The sequence below is a fragment of the Primulina huaijiensis genome, chromosome 15 (genome assembly GCF_012295235.1).
Source record: "Primulina huaijiensis isolate GDHJ02 chromosome 15, ASM1229523v2, whole genome shotgun sequence".
Lineage (NCBI taxonomy): Eukaryota > Viridiplantae > Streptophyta > Magnoliopsida > Lamiales > Gesneriaceae > Primulina > Primulina huaijiensis.
Window position 1 is genome coordinate 6,756,077 of NC_133320.1, and position 19,513 is coordinate 6,775,589.

The 19,513-nt window shown below is 36.5% G+C and overlaps 1 protein-coding gene across 6 annotated transcripts; it reads left to right on the forward strand.

The window, feature by feature from the left end:
* Positions 1-18,978, forward strand: LOC140959036 (chromatin modification-related protein EAF1 B-like). Of its 6 annotated transcripts, none has more exons than XM_073416748.1 (23): positions 1-309; positions 5,146-5,344; positions 5,440-5,494; positions 5,577-5,671; positions 5,757-7,167; positions 7,264-7,383; positions 7,531-7,686; positions 8,442-8,621; positions 8,891-8,971; positions 9,671-9,728; positions 9,824-10,323; positions 10,418-10,471; positions 11,080-11,137; positions 11,231-11,421; positions 11,521-11,580; positions 11,717-11,797; positions 11,930-12,067; positions 12,245-12,361; positions 14,084-14,175; positions 14,320-14,532; positions 14,621-14,972; positions 16,512-18,101; positions 18,452-18,978. In XM_073416748.1, exons 2-22 carry the CDS (start codon positions 5,256-5,258, stop codon positions 18,015-18,017), a joined length of 5,607 nt encoding a protein of 1,868 aa, XP_073272849.1. In that variant the 5' UTR covers positions 1-309; positions 5,146-5,255; the 3' UTR covers positions 18,018-18,101; positions 18,452-18,978. The 6 variants fall into 6 exon arrangements, with proteins under 6 accessions (XP_073272849.1, XP_073272845.1, XP_073272851.1 ...); XM_073416744.1 differs by having other exon boundaries at positions 2-309; positions 9,824-10,335; XM_073416750.1 differs by having other exon boundaries at positions 2-309; positions 9,995-10,335.
* The last annotated feature ends 535 nt before the right edge of the window (positions 18,979-19,513 follow it).

Sequence of the window (19,513 nt, forward strand, 5' to 3'; positions counted from 1 at the left end):
ACACGACTGGCTCAACAACCCGAATGAGTGTTCGTTCAAGAGAGAGAGGAGAGGCGAGAGAGAAATTGACGAACACGAACGGGTACACGCAGAACGCACAGTTATATACGCATACAAGTATTTGTATGTATGTATACGCCTCCATATTCGTGTTTTAGGGGGTTTCCCTGGTTGTTTTTGTTGATTCTAGGGTAAATTTTTGGGTACCCTTTGCGCACCAGAAGCAAAAACCCTAGGAGCAGAACCAACTCAGGGGCCCTTTTGATTTGTCCGCAGATTTCAATTCGTTTGATTTTAATATCGATTCAGGTAATATTATCACATTATCATGTCTTGAAACCCTAGAATTTGGAGCTCTGCTTGACTGTGCACTAACCCTAGATTCTCATTCATCGCATTCTTTTCATTATCGAATTTAGGGTTTTTTTGCGGGGGAAAACACGACGAAACTGTTTGTTACGCAATGCGTCTTAGGCGTTTTGGTTGAGTTGCTACGTTTTCTCATGGTGTCGAGTTGTGTGGAACATGTGAGCTTCCCTGTTATGTGGCATTCGAGTTGTTTGGGGATTTCATTTGGTTTGCATGTCAAATTATTAGCTTAACATGATAGTCACGAAGTCAGTCTTCACGAGCGTGTTACATAGGCTGCTCATCTCCATACAACTTGAACAAACTCTGACTTGCTTTTTGTAGGTCATAGAGGATGATAAGTGATGTGCATTGTATTATAAGATTCGGAATTACTGAAGCCATGATTTACTAAGTAGGAGAGAAATCAAATACAATTCCATTGTGTTCGTTTCATGTTTCATGAGACATGGATTATTATTACAAGTTCTAAAATATGTATTGACATCTTGTGCTATGAAATAGTCATGAGGCATGGATTATTACAATTTTTAAAATATGTATTGACACTTTGTGCTATGAAATAATACTCTGGTGTTTTCGACGAGAGATGAAAGTTTAAGTTAGAATTATGTTCTTTTGGAAGAAATGAAAAAAGGATCTGGTACTATTGTTTTTTTTCCAAAGATTAGAAACCAGTTTTTTAAAAAAATTAAAGATAACTATGTTTTTTCCCAATGACAGAAATACCTTCTGTTTCTTTCACTAAACTGTTACATATAAATTTTAATGGTATGTTGTTTGATGGTAATTTAACCTTTAATACGTTAATTTATGTTGTATTTTAGTTCATGTCTTAATTCAAACTTATTCGGATTAGTTTTTATTTTTATTTTTATAAATTTAACCACTTAGAAATTGTATGGTTTAAATTAGTTTGATATTCAACTGATGTTTCTAACTAAATTGGTAAAATATAGATGAGGATTGACTCTCGCTAACAGTTTAATTAGTTGTCACGTTGAGCAATGGGGAAAAATAGGCAATTTAGAATTTGAATTGGTTTCTGCTATTTGCGGGGAGAAACGCTTTAGATGGTATGGACACATATAAAGACGGCCAATAGAAGTTCCAATTAGGTGATGCGAGACCATGACTAGTACCCATATTAATAGACAAAGAAGGAGACCAAAAAAGACTTGGATAATAACGATTAAGTATGATATGCATCATCTAAATATAGATGAAGATATAATGGGAGGTAGAACACAATGGTGTAGGAGGAACCATATAGCCAAACCCGCACAGTGAGATAAAGACCTGTGCGTTGTTATACTATTTGATGAAATATATAATGTGGGTGCCCTGACATCATGCTGCCCTCACATCATGCTGTTTCAGACTCAACTTTTTTATAATTCAAAATTATGCCTCGAATAATGGTATGGAGTTTGTGCACATGCCCTTTATTTCTGTGTGGCATTTAATTCAAAAAATAGTAAATTACCATTATAATAAAAAAACGAGATTAAGTGTGAGTAAAACACGATGATTTGGTCAAACGCGGGTAAAAAGCACCCCTGATTCCCAATATATGATGGAATCTAATTGATTCCACTTCAATTGGTATTTTTTCACGAAAAGCAGCTTTCCTACAATATTACATTACAACAATCTCATAATTTTTAGTAAATATAATATCAAAACCTTTATATTGATTTTTAAACATTGGAAATTCTTCTCCCGAAGAAACCCTGGGCTCATTAATTTTCGGCCAATAAAAACTTATGCATTTAATCAATAATTCGTTGTATTTTATATGTTTGGCTCGGGGTGATTAAAATTATATTACAAAGCAAGTGCGCATTTTAATGCTTAAATTTCAATTATCCATGCTCTAGATTGTAATGCTTAATGTGCGTCCTTGACGTTTGTCATGCGTCGCACATATTATAGGACCTTGTGCAATACAATTTTCTAGGATAGCTGTAAAATTTTTTTTAAAAAAAAGCAATGTTGTAACTGGCGAGAGGCGGTGGCGGGGTGGTCGGTGACCGCTTATCGCCTCGGCCGCCTGGGCACCGTTTTTTTAAGTAATTTTTTTATAAATAATCATATATAATCATGCAATATAATCACAAATAGTCATCAATTTTTATGTAAGATGTGTAATTAAATAATATTTAAAATAAATAAGCTTCATACAATATAATATCATCTAGATAATGTGAAAATAAATATATAAATGCAAACTAATTCATAACATTGGTGTCATTTGATATGCTTGAATCTTTGAAGTAAAAAACGGATTCAATAACTAAGCGGCATAATGCAAAGAACTATCAAATCTGCCCTTAACTTCTCATCAATAATTTTCAAAATAAGGATGAGATTTTCCTCTTTTTTTGAAAGACTTTTTAACGTCTTCTTTGACTTGTTTAAGAACACCCAATAAAAAGGCCATTGAGGGCTTCTTGTCACCGTCAACAAGACGTAAAACTTTCACTAAAGGGGTGAAAACATTCAAAGTCAAAGAAACGCCTTTTAAAAAAGATATATTTGTTACCGTCGCCTCCGTCGCTTTCCCCTTCACACTACTCCTTAACTTTGTTTTGCTCCACTTCTCGAATGTAAACACAAGTTTCAATTGATCTTTCTTGTCTTTGAGACTTTTCAAGTCAAAAATGAAGTAGCAAATCTAGTCACCCCGAGTCTCACAATATCACTCTTCTTGGTATATTTCCTTATAAAATAGCCAAAGTTCTATGATGTGCATAGATGAATATGGTCAAGGCCTTTGCTTTCTCAAGCATTCCGCTAAATTCCAATTGGTTCAAGCATGAGGTTGATTGTATAAGTCGCACAAGAGGTCCAGAAAATTTGAGGTTGTCACAATGTCCATCCGCCGCCATATTGTCTGTGGCATTGCCCGTCACTACTTGAACAACATGTTGCAGGGCAATTTCAATGATATATTTTTCAACAAACTCAAAGATATAAACTCCGGTGTGTGCCTCCATGGATTCTTCAAAATTTGTTGACCACAATTTAAAAATGTTGACTGCCTCACTTGGCCCGCCTGCTCGTCGCCTGGCTCGCCTGCTCGCCGCCTCCGTATGCCCACCGCCGTATAGCTTGGGCCGCCTAAAACAGTCGCCTCATGCGCAGGCGAGGCGGTCGAGGGCCCCCTACCGCCTACTTAGGTGGCCGCCTTGACTGCCATTTAGAACACTGAAAAAAGGTCAAAATGCTTCTTTGAGCTATATGGAATTAAGGGTAGTTGGTTTTTATACGAATATATATAATTATTTAATATATCAAAAGTTGTCAGTGTTTTTGGTGATATATAGTCATAGTATGTGATTAAAGTTCAAAATACGTTTTTAATATAATATAATATGGCTAACTAGCTGTCACGCTTGGGCTCAAGCCCATGCAAGAATGTTTGCACGATGAGCTTCTATAGCAACTACTTCATATTCGTCTATCGCTTTGAGAAAATGACTAACATATGTTGCTATAGGAATATATTATATCTCATTATAAACTATTTTTAACTTTCATCTTCAATCAATGTGGGATTAAGGTGTCACAATCACCCCTCATTCAGAATATGACGTCCTCGACGTGCCCTAACTCCTTGATCCACCAACACTAGAATCGTGGCTCCTGTGCATGCAGGATTTTGCTCCACAAGTTCAAAAGGTGACTCTCATACACATAACACTTATTCCGTGGTGTTCTTGCTGGTGACCGTCTCTGATGTCATTATGCGACACTTTGGGCTTGCCCACGTAAACACGATTGCACAATCAATTATTTAATATTCGTCTTCGCTTTAAGAGAATGGTAAATATAAGTTTTTTTGGAGTACATTGTTTGTGATTATAAACTATTTTGAATTTATATTCAACCAATGTGGGACAAGGTGTCATACTAGCTCTCGAACAAAATAAATCATGTTCGAATCTAGTGGTATCAAATTAAATTTAATCTTTAATTGTGCCTGCTCGAAATGTTCTAATTTGATTTGTTTTCACAACTTGTCGTGAATCATTCCCTTCATTTTGTAGAGATGGTTGAGTTGGGTTGGGGTTTTCGAAAGAATGTTTTTCTCTTTGAATTAATTGTAGCAGTTCATTTTATTGAAATTTCTGGTTTAGTGAAATTGAATTAATTGTAGCAGTTCAGTTTCTTCTTTTTGCGTTGATACTTGTGTGTATACCATTCTTCACCTTGGTAGTACTTGAATTGTGCTGAATATATGATCTTATCTTACACTGGACAGCTGAATACCTCTATATGTTGTCATCACATTACCTTTACTTCGCTTAAGAGGACTGACACTTTTTGAGCTGATTATGAAGTTGCCCCTTTTTGCTGTGTTGCAATCTTTGGTTGTTGACATTGTTGTTCCAAAAGTGCTTTACATTTTGTGTGAAATTAGTTTTAGTAGGAAAAAATGGCAAGCCTAGAACTAAGGGGGCATTGTGTCCATGATGACTTGAGCTGGGTTCTGTAAACAAGACAAGTCATGGAAACAAAGTATGGAAGGGCTATGCAAGTTAAAATGCGAAGCGCTTTTGTTTTTCCATTTGCTAGTTTTATTTATTGCTGTTTTAAAGTTAGCAAGGCTTTTGAATGATTGTTATGTTGGTGCATCCTCTGCTTTAGCCGAATCTCTTACTGTCTTACAGTTTTTGGAGTGTTCTCCATTCATCCTCCTTTAAAATGAACTCTCTTCTTTTTTGTATCTCTTCTCCCCTTATTTGCTTGTTTTTGTTTCTTGTTTCACAGGATTTTCGTTCATGTCTTGAGTACATGGAGTAGATAATCTGTAGCTGTTCATTTAGGAGTGTGTATCGTTCTTCAAACTAGTTCTCTTAATCAGTGCTGAGTTTGATTCTATGGGAGGCATTCTTGAAGGCGGAGTTGGTATTGCTAACAAATCTTCTCCGCATCGAGCATCAATTGAGAATGTTCAAGCAGAGCTTAGGTAATATTCTTATGCTCCTAATCTTTTGCAATATAACAGGGACAATTTGCTACTTGTTCTTTGTTATAGGCATTAACAATTGTTTGTGTTTCCAGGAAAGAGTATGATGTTCGGGAAGAAAGAAAAAGAGAATTGGAATTTCTTGAAAAAGTATGTAACCGTCGGTTGCTTGCCTTTTCTGAATGTATGTTGAACTTTTTGTCATGCTTGAATTTCTATTTTTTTTAAATAGGGTGGAAATCCTCTAGATTTTAATCTTGGGAATGCTGCTTCAGTTAGTGTGCAATCAACATCATTTACAAACCTGCAACATGATCTTGTGACCAGGTATTGTGTATTTGTATGGTAAGATAAGATGTTCTCATGTTTCTGTGAATCTGGATTTCTTTAATTCTTTTCAATGATATTTTAGTGAACCAAAGGATAGTTTTGCATTTACCGCATCGCTTTATGGAGACTCTGTGGAAAGTAGTGGTAGACTTGCAGCTGCTGTCTGTGAACCCAATAGTGCTGATAATCTCATGTTATTAGATGCTGAACATGAATATTCAGAAGGTGATCGAAATTCTTTTCATCCCATTAGGGGTAATGTTGTGCCGCCAGAGCAATCATCGGAAAGGGATGGGAGCCATAAAACCAGGGAACATGGGGATTCATCTGCTTTTGGGCTCCCTAGAAAAGCATATAAGAGACGTTATAGATCACGCTCAAATCGTGATGGGGCTAGGTCTGGCTCAAGTGATGTAAATCCGGAGCTTGGCTCGCATGGATCTTTTTTACCTTCACACCACGGGCCCGGGAATGTAATAGGAACATTATCTGATGTAGAAAACCTCGATGTATCCTCCAACTGTAATTCAAAGCCTGGAAGGCCAAAAGATGGTACCCTCTGTCCAGATGTATGTGTAGATGATCATCAGTTTGTAGAGTTGAATGATGCAAGAGCTGTGGGATCAACTGAGGATCTGATCAAAGGTGTTTCTAGCCACTCTGCTTTAGTTGCTACTGCTTCAAAAAATCCCCTAGGACATAATAAACCATCATTACCAAATGCTGCAACAACTCCTATGAAAAAGGATTGCAATGAACCTGCTGTGTTGCAGTCAATGGAAGAGATGGCTTCTGCGGTAGTTGAGCATCAGCCAAGGGCAGCTACTGGAAAAGTTGAGAATCATGGTTCTTGTCAGATGAATGGTTTTGTCAATAAAAAGGGTGATGCGATTACAAATGATGCTCATAATGGCAATGCAGCACGTCACGGAAATGGTTTCGATTCCGAGTCTTGTTCCCAAACCAACCTAGATGTTGATAGAAATAATGATACCGAGACAGGTACCAAAATCAGTACCATTGATTCAAATGGAGACGTAGACAATCAAAATGTAGGGCCAGAAGACTTGCTAGTACGAGTAAGAGAAACAAAAGAGGCCAAGCTTATTGATAATTTTTCTGTTGATGAAGAGAGTGCCTCTGCTTGTCTAAATCGTAGGCAAAATGGTCCCCCTCTCCCGCCTCAGGAAGAAAAAATTCAAGGTAGATCTTTATTGCTTGACAAATTGACAAATCAATCTGACATTAGTGTCATAGAAGCTGGCGGCTGTAGTGGGTCAGAATCAGGGAAAAAACCTACTGTCCCATTGGTTGAGAATTCTTCCCCTCAGAGTGAAATTTTCACAGTCACACGTAACTCAATTGCTGATCTTGCTGAGGCTGGATCTTCATCAAAGGTTTCTACCATTTCCTTTGATGTCCAAACTCCTGGAAACTTGAAATTAGCTAGTGTTGATGAAGAATCGATCTTAAAAGAAGCAGAGAGCATAGAGGTAGATCTTCACGCTTTCATTAACTTTATCTTTCTCCTGTTAGTGCTCAAATAAATTTTTTTTGGGCTCATAGATCTGATGTGATACATCAAACAGGCAAAGCGAAAAAGACTAGCCGAATTATCTACTTTGACTTTACCTTCGGAGATTCCTCGTAAATCTCATTGGGATTATGTGCTTGAAGAAATGGCATGGTTGGCAAATGATTTTGCACAGGTTCACTTGATATGCCTTTTCTTTTGGAATATTTGTTCTGTAGATATTTCTGTAGTGAAAATATCCCTTATTGTCCTGTTATCCCCAGAACTTACATTCCCATTTTCTTTAAATAAATAAACTTCTTCTTTTGCTTCTCCTATGTAGGAGCGTATTTGGAAGTTAGCTGCAAGTTCTCAAATATGTAATCGAGCTGCTATTAGTTCTCGAGTGAGAAAGCAAGAAAAAAGTTCTAGCATGAAGGCAAAGATGGTTGCTCGTACCTTGGCGAGGGCTGTCATGGAGTTCTGGCATTCAGTAGAGGTAGTTGTGATTTTTTTGTGCTGATCCTCCTCCATCTTTAATTTTTATTCCATCTACAAAGTCAATTATGACAGAGACTTTTTACTGATGTGGATGGTGTTTTCTTATGTTTGATGCCTCTTATTGCATCATGTGCTTCTGGTTGTTGTTTAACTTATTTTTCGACATTTTGTTGCCGTTTGACAACTAATGTTAATTACTATTTCGATTTTTCAAACTGATAACCATGTACGAATACTATCTCGTTGTATGTGAAAACTTGTAAAAACATCTAATGTTGAATCATTTATAGGAGGCAAACACTTGTCAAAAACATCTAATGTTGAATTAATTATAAAAGGTAACTTGTGTAATTCTGATACAATACGGTCTAATAATAAATACTAACTATACGTGGGAATGGTTTTTGTTGTTGCCGGAGCTCGAAAGATTGTTGTTTTCTGCTATACTCTAGAGTTATTCATGGTTTAATGAATTTTTTTTTTGTTGAGGATGTTTATTTTTTTCCCACACAATCCAAGAATCCACTGTAGCATCATAATATCTTATGACCTGGATTCCATTTGTAGAAGTATTGGGTGTGTGTTGATATTTTATCCAAGAATGTGCCAATATATGATATCTGACCTTTTTTGGATGTATTTGCAGAACATACCATTATATCATAAATTTCAGTCTGTAACTTAGAATATAAGGTGCATAAATTCTAAGGCAATTTGGTGTTTTAGTTAAGGAGTTTTTTTTTTTTTTGGCAGGAGATAAGCAAAGAACTCGAGCAGCCAAGTCAAAAGGATGCTCTTCAGTCTTATATGGCAAGATTTCTGAAATATAACAACTCAAATGTTCTGCATTACCAAACTGACGTACAACTTACCCTGGATAAAGTATCTGATTCAGGAATCCTGGACATGTCTTGGGAGGATAGTCTGACCGAAGTATGAATTACAATTAATTTTTTCATATATCATGCGTAAAACAAATCCCCTTCCCCACTTATTGTGTGTGTGCCTCAAATCTCGTTTACCCATCCCTGTCCCTTTTCTCGTCCCTTGTAATCTTTTCATTCTAGCTTTATATACGTATGTTTCAACATATAATTATATTAATTTTTGTAGTAAAGGTGAATATCTTCATGGTGTCTCTATGTGATGCTGTGAACCTCTTTGATTACCCATCAATTTTACTTTTGGCAATTGTCAATCAGGAAAACCTCTTCTACGCAATCCCCCTCGGGGCTATGGTGACCTACAAAAAATCAATTGAATCTCTTGTGGCTCACTATGAGGTAAATGAATACTTTGCTTTTGAACCTTGACTTCTCTTTTCTTTTCGCGGATTGGCTTTATGTAACAATCTAGGGAAATTATAAAAGAACCTGAAGAATTGTCTAAATCACAGCAACATTTAGTTTTGCCTTAAGTTACTTTTCTGCCACTGCCTCCGAAGATATTTTTTCTAAGTACTGGCTTCATTAATAAGGAGTCTAACTTAGGTGGGACATGAAGTTGGTGATTTCTAATGTGGGACAAGTTGGGAATAATGGAACACCTTGTTCCACTGACGTCATCCTATCCTTTCTTAATATTGTATACAAATTTTTTGTGGAATATTTAATAAGTGAAACAAAGGGTTTACATAAGGGAATGATTCTGCCAACTACTCTACATCAGACTCATGTCCAAGTCCATGTGTAGGTAAAAATGATCTTGGTATCTTTGTTTTAGCTCTCTCTCCCTCTCTCTGTTGTGAATCAGATAATGGCTAACCAAAAAATCCAAGAATTTTAAAAGTCAAAAAATTCTCAATGAAGTGTGTTGTAAGAAGGCCATCTTGTGATAACCCGCGTTAAGAAGTGAAGTGGATGTTGAATCTATGGATTCCAAAGAGTGACAGATTCTAGAATTGAAGTGTTTTATAAGAAGTATCTCATTTTTGTATGTAATTATTATTTTGACGTCCAACACTATTCATGTTTTTTTCTTAGAGAATTGGAAGTGATGTGCGAGAGGAAGTGGAGACATCTGGTTGTGATCTTGTGGCAGGTAAATTTGGGACGGTAGTTACTTGTTTCTATGTTGATTTCTGTCGTATTATTTATTTGACTAGGTTTTTCACTTTGCTGATTTTGAATCTCAAGATAATTCATATTATGAGGATGATGGCGATACGTGCACATTTGGCATGCCTATGGCCTCTGATGATGGCAAGTTTTCAAAATTCGGCCAAAAGAAGCGGAAATTCTCGGCACATGCATATGGTGCTAGGGAATATGGAATAGGTTCTGATTATTTGCCCATGCATATTTCAGAGAATAAAATTGTGACACAGCAATCTTCCTTCCTTGCCAAACGACCAGGCAGCAATCTCAATGTGTCGATCCCTACAAAACGCATGAGAACTGCTTCCAGGAGAATCTTGAGCCCATTCAGTGCAGGAACATCTGGATGCATTCAGTTACCAAATAAAACAGATGCTTCAAGTGGTGATACCAATTCGTTTCAGGATGATCAGAGTAGTCTGCATGGTGGATCTTCTTTTCCAATTAATTTGGAAGTTGAGTCTTGTGGTGAATTTGAAAAGAATTTAGCTTTTGACTCTGCAGAAGTTTCAACGAAACCTAAGAAGAAGAAGAAGAAAGTAAAGCATCCGGTAGACAGTAGTATATTTATTTAAGTATGAGTTTGAAGATATTATTTGTCATATTATTGACTGCCTTTGTTATTTGAGGCAGACTTCTGCATTTGAACAGAGATGGCAGATTGATTCCAATTTTCATAATGACCAGGTGATCATTTTTCTCGCTGAACTTTTTTGTTTTGTTATTCATTTAACACTTATATGCATATCAGAGGCACATAAGCTTGCTTCTACAAGGAATCTCATAATCTGCATTTGGTTGCTCAATGCCAATAATACTGAAATTTTCTTTGAGAAATGGAAAACTTAAATTCCAGTTTCCTGAAAAGAATGTGCCATGTAGCATTAGGAATGATAATTACCGGTTCCACACGCTCTTATCTTATAAAATTTTCTTTCTTGTGATGTTCCTTGAGATGGAGCTCCTTGTCATTTCAATTTCTAAAAAAGATGCAGATTTGCATATATTATGTCAAGGTATTCTCATCTGTATCAGAACACAGACCTCAAAAGACGTAATATCTTTGTACTGGGCAGTCTGAGGGAGATTCTCTAAGTTATTTCCAGTACAATGAATTATCAATGTTTATATTTAACTCAATGTTCCGGGAAAGAAATTAAAAAAGTATGGTCTCTATTTCTGTGTTCGGGTTGAACCTTCTTGGTATATTTTTCTGAAAAAAGAATTTCCTTTTAGTTCTGGTATCAATATGCATAACTGAGATGAACAATGAATCGTCTATTTTACAATTTCAGAGGGATCATTCGAAAAAGAGATCAGATAGTTATCAACTTGAATCTAACGGCTGCAACGGTAATGCTTTAATCCTAAAAGTCAGCCATTGTATTTGATTCCTAATATGCATTCTTTGCTTTGTCTTATATTAGCTATACCTTTTTCATGAAGGAATATTGGGTCAGCCCATGATGAAGAAGAGCATACAGCCATCGCAGGATGGCTCTTTTGACAACACTTCAACAGTTGCTGGGCATGTTCCTTCACCGGTGGCATCCCAAATGAGTAACATGTATCATCCAAATAAGTTCTATAAAATGCTTGGTGGCCGGGAGCGTGGAAGGAAAGCTAAAACTCTTAAGGTATTATACAGTTGCAATTCCTCATTTCCATTTTTCGACATTTTACTTATTCATTTATGCTTTGTTACTGTCTTTAAGTTGATGTTTGCATTTCATCAGATGCCTCCTGGGCAGCCGCAGTCAGACTCACGGACTCCATGGTCACTTTTCGAGGACCAGGTTGATTCATATATATTTTGCATGTACATGCATACATTTCTGTACCGACAAATATGTCTTTTGAAACTTGAGATATGCTTCTTCCTGTTGCTTCTGGAGGTATGTATGTGTTTAGTTGTTTTTGTACTTTGTTTAGGCACTTGTTGTCATGGTACATGATATGGGTCCAAATTGGGAGCTTGTAAGTGATGCTTTTAACAGTACGATGCAATTTAAGGTACATGTTTTTCAAAATTTTAGTTAATATTTTCTTGATATTTTGATTTTTTTTTTTATCATAATATCCATTCCAAAAAATTCCTAGAAATTGATATAGTGTGTAAAATTATTAATTGTTCTTTGTAATCAGTGCATATTTCGTAATGCTAAAGAATGCAAGGAGCGGCATAACATTCTGATGGATAAAACTTCTGCTGATGGAGCTGAGAGTGCCGAGGATTCTGGGTCTTCGCAGCCTTACCCTTCTACACTTCCTGGCATTCCTAAAGTAAAATACCTTTTATCAATTTTTATTAACTTGCTTATTGAATCCCTTTATATTTAATTAAATACATCTACATTCGTATCAAATTATTTATCCACTATATATCACCGGCCCTGTTTAAACATTAAAATCAAAATGATACTGCTTCTGCTTCTGCTTTTGCTTATGAATGTTGTACAGGGGAGTGCCAGACAATTGTTTCAGCATTTGAAGGAACCTATGGAAGAAGATACCCTCAGATCTCACCGTGAGAAAATCATCTTAATTGGCCAGAAACTTCGTTATCATAAGACTCAGGTAATTGTGTAGCATTAATTTATGACACGTTTAGATTGTTTCTAAGTAGTTCAATTCACATGGTTTCTAAGTGAGATTCTTGAGTCATTCCTGAAAGTTTGATCTACTTCAAGGTGTTTAGTATCCTTTAAATGTTGTTACTTTATACTTCTCTTGTGTATACGACGGCATTGCTTGTGTTGATGTTCTTTAAACTCTACTAAGCCATTCTTTACATTTCTTTTTTAAGGTACAATTGGAGAGTTAAGCAAACTCCCATATGATTGTAAGAAATTTAGAAACATGACTCAAATGTACCGTAGACATGGTATTAGCAATAACACAAGCAAAAATTTCTTGCTTTGCTATTTCATCACAACATTTATTACTTCCTCAACGGATTTGGAGCTTTAAATGTTGTTCAAGTAGCAGAAGAATATTGTAAGTTGTCAATTTGACAACAGGCTATAATGGAACTGATTAAAATGTTTGTATAGAAATTGAAGAGACGTGTGCATGGTTAGAAAATGTATGGAGGTTATTGATTGATATATGATAAGAGGTTTGAGGTTGAGGCACCATTTTTATTTACTATCCTGGTGACGAGCGTTGGATGATTAATAAATGTGTTTATAAGTATATGGGTATCTTTGATTGCGTGGAAACGACAACACCTGTGGGTTGGCTTCTTACCCATAGTTATAAAGCCTAGGCGCACTCCACGCACCTAAGTAAGTACCCAAACTCACGCCTTGCAAAAGCAAAGCGAAAGTTACGCTTTTTCTGGCCTTTTGAAATTGGTGCCCTTCTTATTTTTTTGTCATTAATTGATGGGATATTTTACTTGTATACAGATAACCCTAGCCCAGTCAGTTGTTTAAAGCCCAATTAACTTAAACCCGTACCATTTAATTATTAAAAACTCTGTATGCATGAGCAATAGCTTTTTATTTCTCTCAGATTTTGATTGCAGCACACTCTCCTCTCCCAATTTCAGCGCAGCCTCATCCAAGCCTACTGTTTCTTCTTTTTTGTTGCAATTTCAATTAGAGCGCTTTTTTTTTCAATTCTACCATCTCGCAATATTCTCTTTCTTATCCGAAGTTCAAAATCAGTCTGCTATCATTTAGTGCCTGCTCTTGCCAATAAAAATGTTGAATTCTGAATTTTTTATTTACATTATTTTGTGAACTATGCTTTTATTTATATAATATTTAGTCAAACTGCGCCTTATATATGTGAATATTAAACATCTATACAAAATGCGCTTCACTTTAATAAACCACACTTCTCGCCTTGTGCCTCAGGCTCCAGGGCACCCTTGTGCTTTTGTTAGCGTTGCTCCTTAAATAACTATGATGTTACCCGACTCATCTCCAATGTGCTAGTAGCACTTCACTCTTTTTTGTACGAGTATTGGGATTCAAGATTGATATGTGAAATGGAGCAATTTTGGGATGCAATTTGAATTAGGTGCAAATCAATGGATATGTGGTATTTGGTGGGTTCAGTGGGGTAGTTGCATGTTGAATATTTTGGTCTTCCATTTGTGCATCTGAAACTGTGGATTTAAACTATCTGGGAACCTGTTGTAGCCTAAGTGATACCATGGTTACATTGTTAGAAGAACGCTTTTACTTTCAATGTGGGAAGATCTTTGATCTTTATTTAATATACTTTTCTTTGGATCGCCTTATTACATTTTTTGTTAATGTGATTTCTTTTCATTATGATGGTAAACAGGATCCCAAACAACTACAACCTCCTCACAGCTCTCATACAATGGCTCTTTCTCAAGTTTGTCCAAATAACATGGGTGGTGGTTCTGTTTTAAGGTGAGGTTTGCCATAGATATGATGATTTGTTATTAAAACAAAGGTAATTGTTTTTTGCCATTTAATTTCTCGGTGCATAAATGACTAATGGTTGTTTTTGGCCCCTTCATTCCTCATAACTCCACTATCCTTGGTTCTATGAAGTCCTTTGGATTTGTGTGATGCCAATGTGTCTGGCACTGATATACCTTCTCTCGGGCATCAAGGAACATATTCTAGTGGATTGATTATATCGAATCAAAGTGCTGGAGCTCCAACACATCCAACGTCTGGTGCTAGTTCTGCATTGCAGGGATCCTCGAATATGATGCTTGGCAATAATTTTCCATCATCACCTGGCCCACTCAGTTCTGTCAGGTAATAAGCTATTAAGGGCTCACAGTTTTTTTTTTCAGATTCTTTAGTTATCTGACTAGGAATGTGGGTATTTCCTTACCTTTTACAGGGATGGTAGATATGGGGCTCCTAGACCTGCATCACCATTAATTGATGAACAGCAAAGAATTCAACAATATAATCAAATGGTGTCAGGTCGAAATGGCCAGCAATCGAATTTGTCCTCTTCTGGAGCTCTTCCAGGAATTGACCGTGGCGTTCGTGTTCCTCCCAGTGGTAGTGGCATGGGCATGGTGTGCATTAGTGGGAGCATGCCTATGGCAAGACACGGACTCCATGGTGTTGCCTCATCATCCTCGGTTAATTCTGGGAGTATGGTGTCAGCAAACATGCACCCTGGAGTCAGATCTGGCCCAGGAAACTCGAGTTTGAGACCTCGTGAGGGTTCACCCATGATGCGGGTAAGTATTATAGGATCTTATGTAATATTTTGCAGTCTTTCTTCGATATTTAGTGTCCTTAAAAGATGGAAATGGTTTCTGAAGAAAATTGCTGTTACTAGTTGATCTCTGGTGTTATTTACGTTTATGTCCTGATGATATAGGAGGGGTAGTCTTTCTCGACTTTTGGTGATTTGTTAATTTCTTAATTTGGACGTTTTCCTCACTTTTTTTGCTCTACCATCTAGATTTTGGGTCCACATATTTGGTACGAGGATTTTAAGGTTTCCGACTTTTTTTACCCCATTTTATAACGTTGCAAGTAACTGAAGTATGGCAGGAAGTATCCTTACCATTGAACCTTGTTAAGTAACACAGTTATATAAAACAGTAACCTTATGATCGGAAGTGAAGGGATTTGGATTTGTAAATCCTGGTTTTAACAGTTTGGTTAGTTGTATTTTAAAATTGGAATTGGATTATAAGAGATTTTTGACAGGATTTGACTAGATTTCATTGTGTATAAACAAATCTTCTCAAAACTGGTTAGATTTGATTGGATTTGAATTTGAATAATACTAAAGAATATCCATAACAAATTTTTTTAATTATTATCCTTCTACATCTTTATATGTAATGGTTGGATTAAATGACAAATTTATTTATTTTTTATTTTGCATGTTTGATTCTTGAGATCTATTCTTATAGTTGTCATTAATAATGAACAATTTTTTATTCAATAATTATTTATTTTTCTATTTATTATAAAATTAGGATATGGTTGAATATTTAATTTTGAAATAATTTATTTCGTAGAATTTAAATTTGAACATTTAGATGTTATGTTTAATTATTTTATTTTAATAATTCATTTTGTGTTCGTTAAGATTAGTTTATTAATTATAAAGAATTTATTTAGGTTGTATAACATAAATATATAATTGAAATGATACAGAGAAATATATGATAAAATTATTTGTCATTTTTAATTTTTTTTAATAATATGATTAATATGTTTAAAATCTTGATTTTTGTAAAAGATAATAAAGATTATTTTAGTAAAATTTTAAATTTTCAAATTCAAATCTTGTTTTTTCTAAACAAGAAATGAATTCTAAATAGAATTTTAAATTTCAAACCAAACACAAGGTGGAATTCCAATTCCATGAATTTCTAAATCCAATTCTAATTCCAAATCCAATTCTATTTCCAAATCCAAAATTTTAAGCATCCAAACACACTGTAAGTAAGTTTAAAAGGAGTGAAGACGCAGGATAACATGATGGCTGCTGTTTGTAGCAAATTTGCATTTACTTGGAAACTGTGGAGAGATTAACACACTGACGCACGAGCATGATGTAATAAACGGGCTGAAATGAAGTTTTAATGAGATTATGTTATTTGCTTTATTTATTTACAGTGTCATCTATTTATGAGTAGCATATCATAGATCTTGTCGTTTGCATGAAGATTCGATTAATTTTGTATATGCTTTTCCTATCCCATTTGCGCTTGTAGCATCTGTGTTCCTTTAAATTACAGTGGTTTTCTGCTGAACAGCCTGGCCTGAGTCAGGATTCTCAGAGGCAGATGATGACTCCTGATCTTCAGATCCAAGTCTCTCCAGGAAGCAACCAAGTCATGTCTCACTTTGGGGGGTTGAATTCCCCCTTCACTAACCAGACCGTGTCTTCACCAGTGTCATCATACCCCCTCCATCATCAGCAGTCCCATCAAATATCTTCACAACAGGCTCAAGTTCCTAGTCCTCGTCACCCACATTTTCAAGGACTGTCCAATCATGCCTCTAATCCCCAGCAGCAAGCCTATGCAATTCGATTGGCTAAAGAACGGCAGCTGCAACAACGTTTTCTGCAGCAGCAGCCGCCGCAGCAACAACAGTTTGCTGCATCTAATTCATCTATTCCACATGTACAACCACAGTCTCATCTCCCTGCATCATCTGCAGTGCAAAACAATCCGCTAGTTCAATCCCCGGCAAATTCTCCATCGGTATCTGTATCGCCTATGACGTCACCTTCTTCAGTTAATGCAATGTCTCAGCAGCAACAAAAGCATCATACTCCAACTCAGGGAGTGATCCGTAATACTCAAACAGGTTGTGGTGTGTTAACCAATCAGACAAGCAAGCAACGACAAAAGCAGCAACAGCCATTTATACAAACCAACAGGCAACATCCACAGCAGCGGCAGCAGTCACAATCTCCACAGCAAGCTAAGGGTGTTAAGGGAGTTGGCAGAGGGAACATGATGATTCATCAGAACATCCAGATTGATCCAACCATTTTGAATGGTTCTTTAACGGAAGCTCAGGATTCATATACTGGTTCATCTGTTAATGCTGTACCACCGACCAGGCAATACACATCTTCACAATTGTCTAATCAGCCCCTGCCTCAGCAGAAAAAATATTCTGGTCAATCATCCTCATCATCTAAGCATTTACAGCAAATGATTTCTCATTCTGATACCAATCAAGGTCATGTTCCACCAGTTGCTCCTGCTCCGTGTTTGCCTGCTGCACGTCAGTCTGTTACGCCTTTGGCCACTGCTTCTTCAAACCACCCACAGGTGATGCATCATCAAAAGTTTATGAATCAAAGTCAATCGGCTCTCCAAAAGGTGGTTCAATCAAACCACCAATTTAGTTCAGAAGCAATGCATAAAGCACATCCCCCGGTCTGTAACTCCACTGAAATGGAAGCAACAACATCATTGCCTCTGAACCAGTGGCATACTTCAGAACCAGTGAATGAGTCAAATGTGTTAAATTCAGAAACAAGTTTGGGGTCCTTCGTGTCCAAACCAGCTAACTTAAGTGAGACTACACTTCAATCCAGCCAAGGACATGGGCAGAGACTATCATCAGCCAATTTAATACCTATTACGCATGATGTGAGTTCACAATGGCAGCGGCAGCAGCAGCAGCAGCCACAAGTGCAACATTCTCACTCTCCATCTCCCTCGCCTCAGCAGCAGTCACAGATTCACCAGGCAGGGAATGCAAAATTTTATGGTACTCCCGATGACTCTAGATTGGAGTGATGCCTAGCCAACAGATATGTTATGGCGATGATTAGCCCACAGATTGGATCAACGTACTACATATTCTTGAGACAGCCATGTCAGGTTAGTTATACCACGACGGCATCTTTAGTTTACATTTGTTATTTTAGTTTCTTTATTCAGTTCAATATCTTTATTCTATCCAATATTTAGGATGACAATCCACTAAAAATGAAATCTTGAAATCTCGGTCCTTTGGGAACTCAAGTTCTTGTCAGTAATAGAAAAAGTAGATAATATAGATGGGGATATTTGTTTCAGAAAATAGAAAATATTTCCAGTGTCACTGTGCCTCAGTTTGCTTTTTATCTCATTGTTCATTTTGGCTTTTTATTGTTATCCTTTGTGAATTTTTCTCTCCTTATTTTGTATCATGAACTTTGTTTACTAAGTGTTGCTCACATATTGTTTAGTGATGCGGCATCGGGGCATGGGATGATGACATGCTGATCAAATTTGAGTATAATTCCTGACAAAATGCTAGCCAGGTCAATTTTTGAGCTTATGTGTATATTAGTTACCCTTGGGCTCTTGGAAGATGGAGACCAATATAGAGTTAGGTGTGTACAGAGTCTGATCGCTCTCTCTCTTTTTCCACCCCTAATTGTTTTTATTCACAGCTTAGGTGGGGCCTTAGTTACCCGCTGCATAGATCATTTGCATATGGTTCCCCTTGTATTAAGAATATAGTAACCATCATTATGGCTGAAGGCTGTGGAAATTTTGTGAATATTAGTCATCCTTCCGTAGTCCATATTTGTCAAAGTGGTGATTATCCACACGTTCTGAGCTTTCGCAATTTCTGTAAATTATTTCCCGGTTGTGATTCTCAGGGACACAACTAAAACTAGTCCATGATTCGAATTATTTGCTAGAGATTGATGTTTTCCTTGTTCGGTTTGAGTTTTTGCATATCCCAAGTAACCACCAGTTTCAGATATTTAAGCAGCACTAGTACTTTACAAGCCTGTTGCACGTGGGAGCAATTTGATTCAAGTTAAGCCACCAAAATGAAAATAACAATTGCATTTGAAATGTCGAAAACTCGTGCTCCATACATGACAACTTTGATGATAAACAAAAACCTTCAAACCTTTTTTTATCTTAATTTTAATACTAATTTTCGTTTTATAATGCCTATGTGCGATCTATTTTTCTCCGAGTAAAAACAGTCAATTTTTTTTTATCAACTTCAATCTCAATGGTTGTGTTTTCCTAATCATCAAATTGTACTTTCCTAATCATCAGGTTTTGCACTTTTTATTGGGTTATTTTGTTGACTGTTCTTTCTTTTTCGCGATGTCTTTAATTGATGTTGGGTGTTTATTTTTTCCTTCACCCTTCGATTTCTAAGACATTGTAATGATCTTATTGATACGACGATAATAGAGAGCATCCTATTGTTTTTCCAACAGTCGTGTAGTTAAAAAAAGAATGTGTAATCTTCCTCATTTGCTTGCTTCATAATTTTGTGG

Excerpts from the sequence above, each read along its gene's own strand:
- LOC140959036 (XM_073416744.1), top strand. The coding sequence starts at position 5,256 with ATGGGAGGCATTCTTGAAGGCGGAGTTGGTATTGCTAACAAATCTTCT. Across the intron at positions 5,495-5,576 it reads AATTGGAATTTCTTGAAAAA|GGTGGAAATCCTCTAGATTT; the intron begins GTATGTAACCGT and ends TTTTTTAAATAG. Across the intron at positions 8,972-9,670 it reads CTCTTGTGGCTCACTATGAG|AGAATTGGAAGTGATGTGCG; the intron begins GTAAATGAATAC and ends TTTTTTTCTTAG.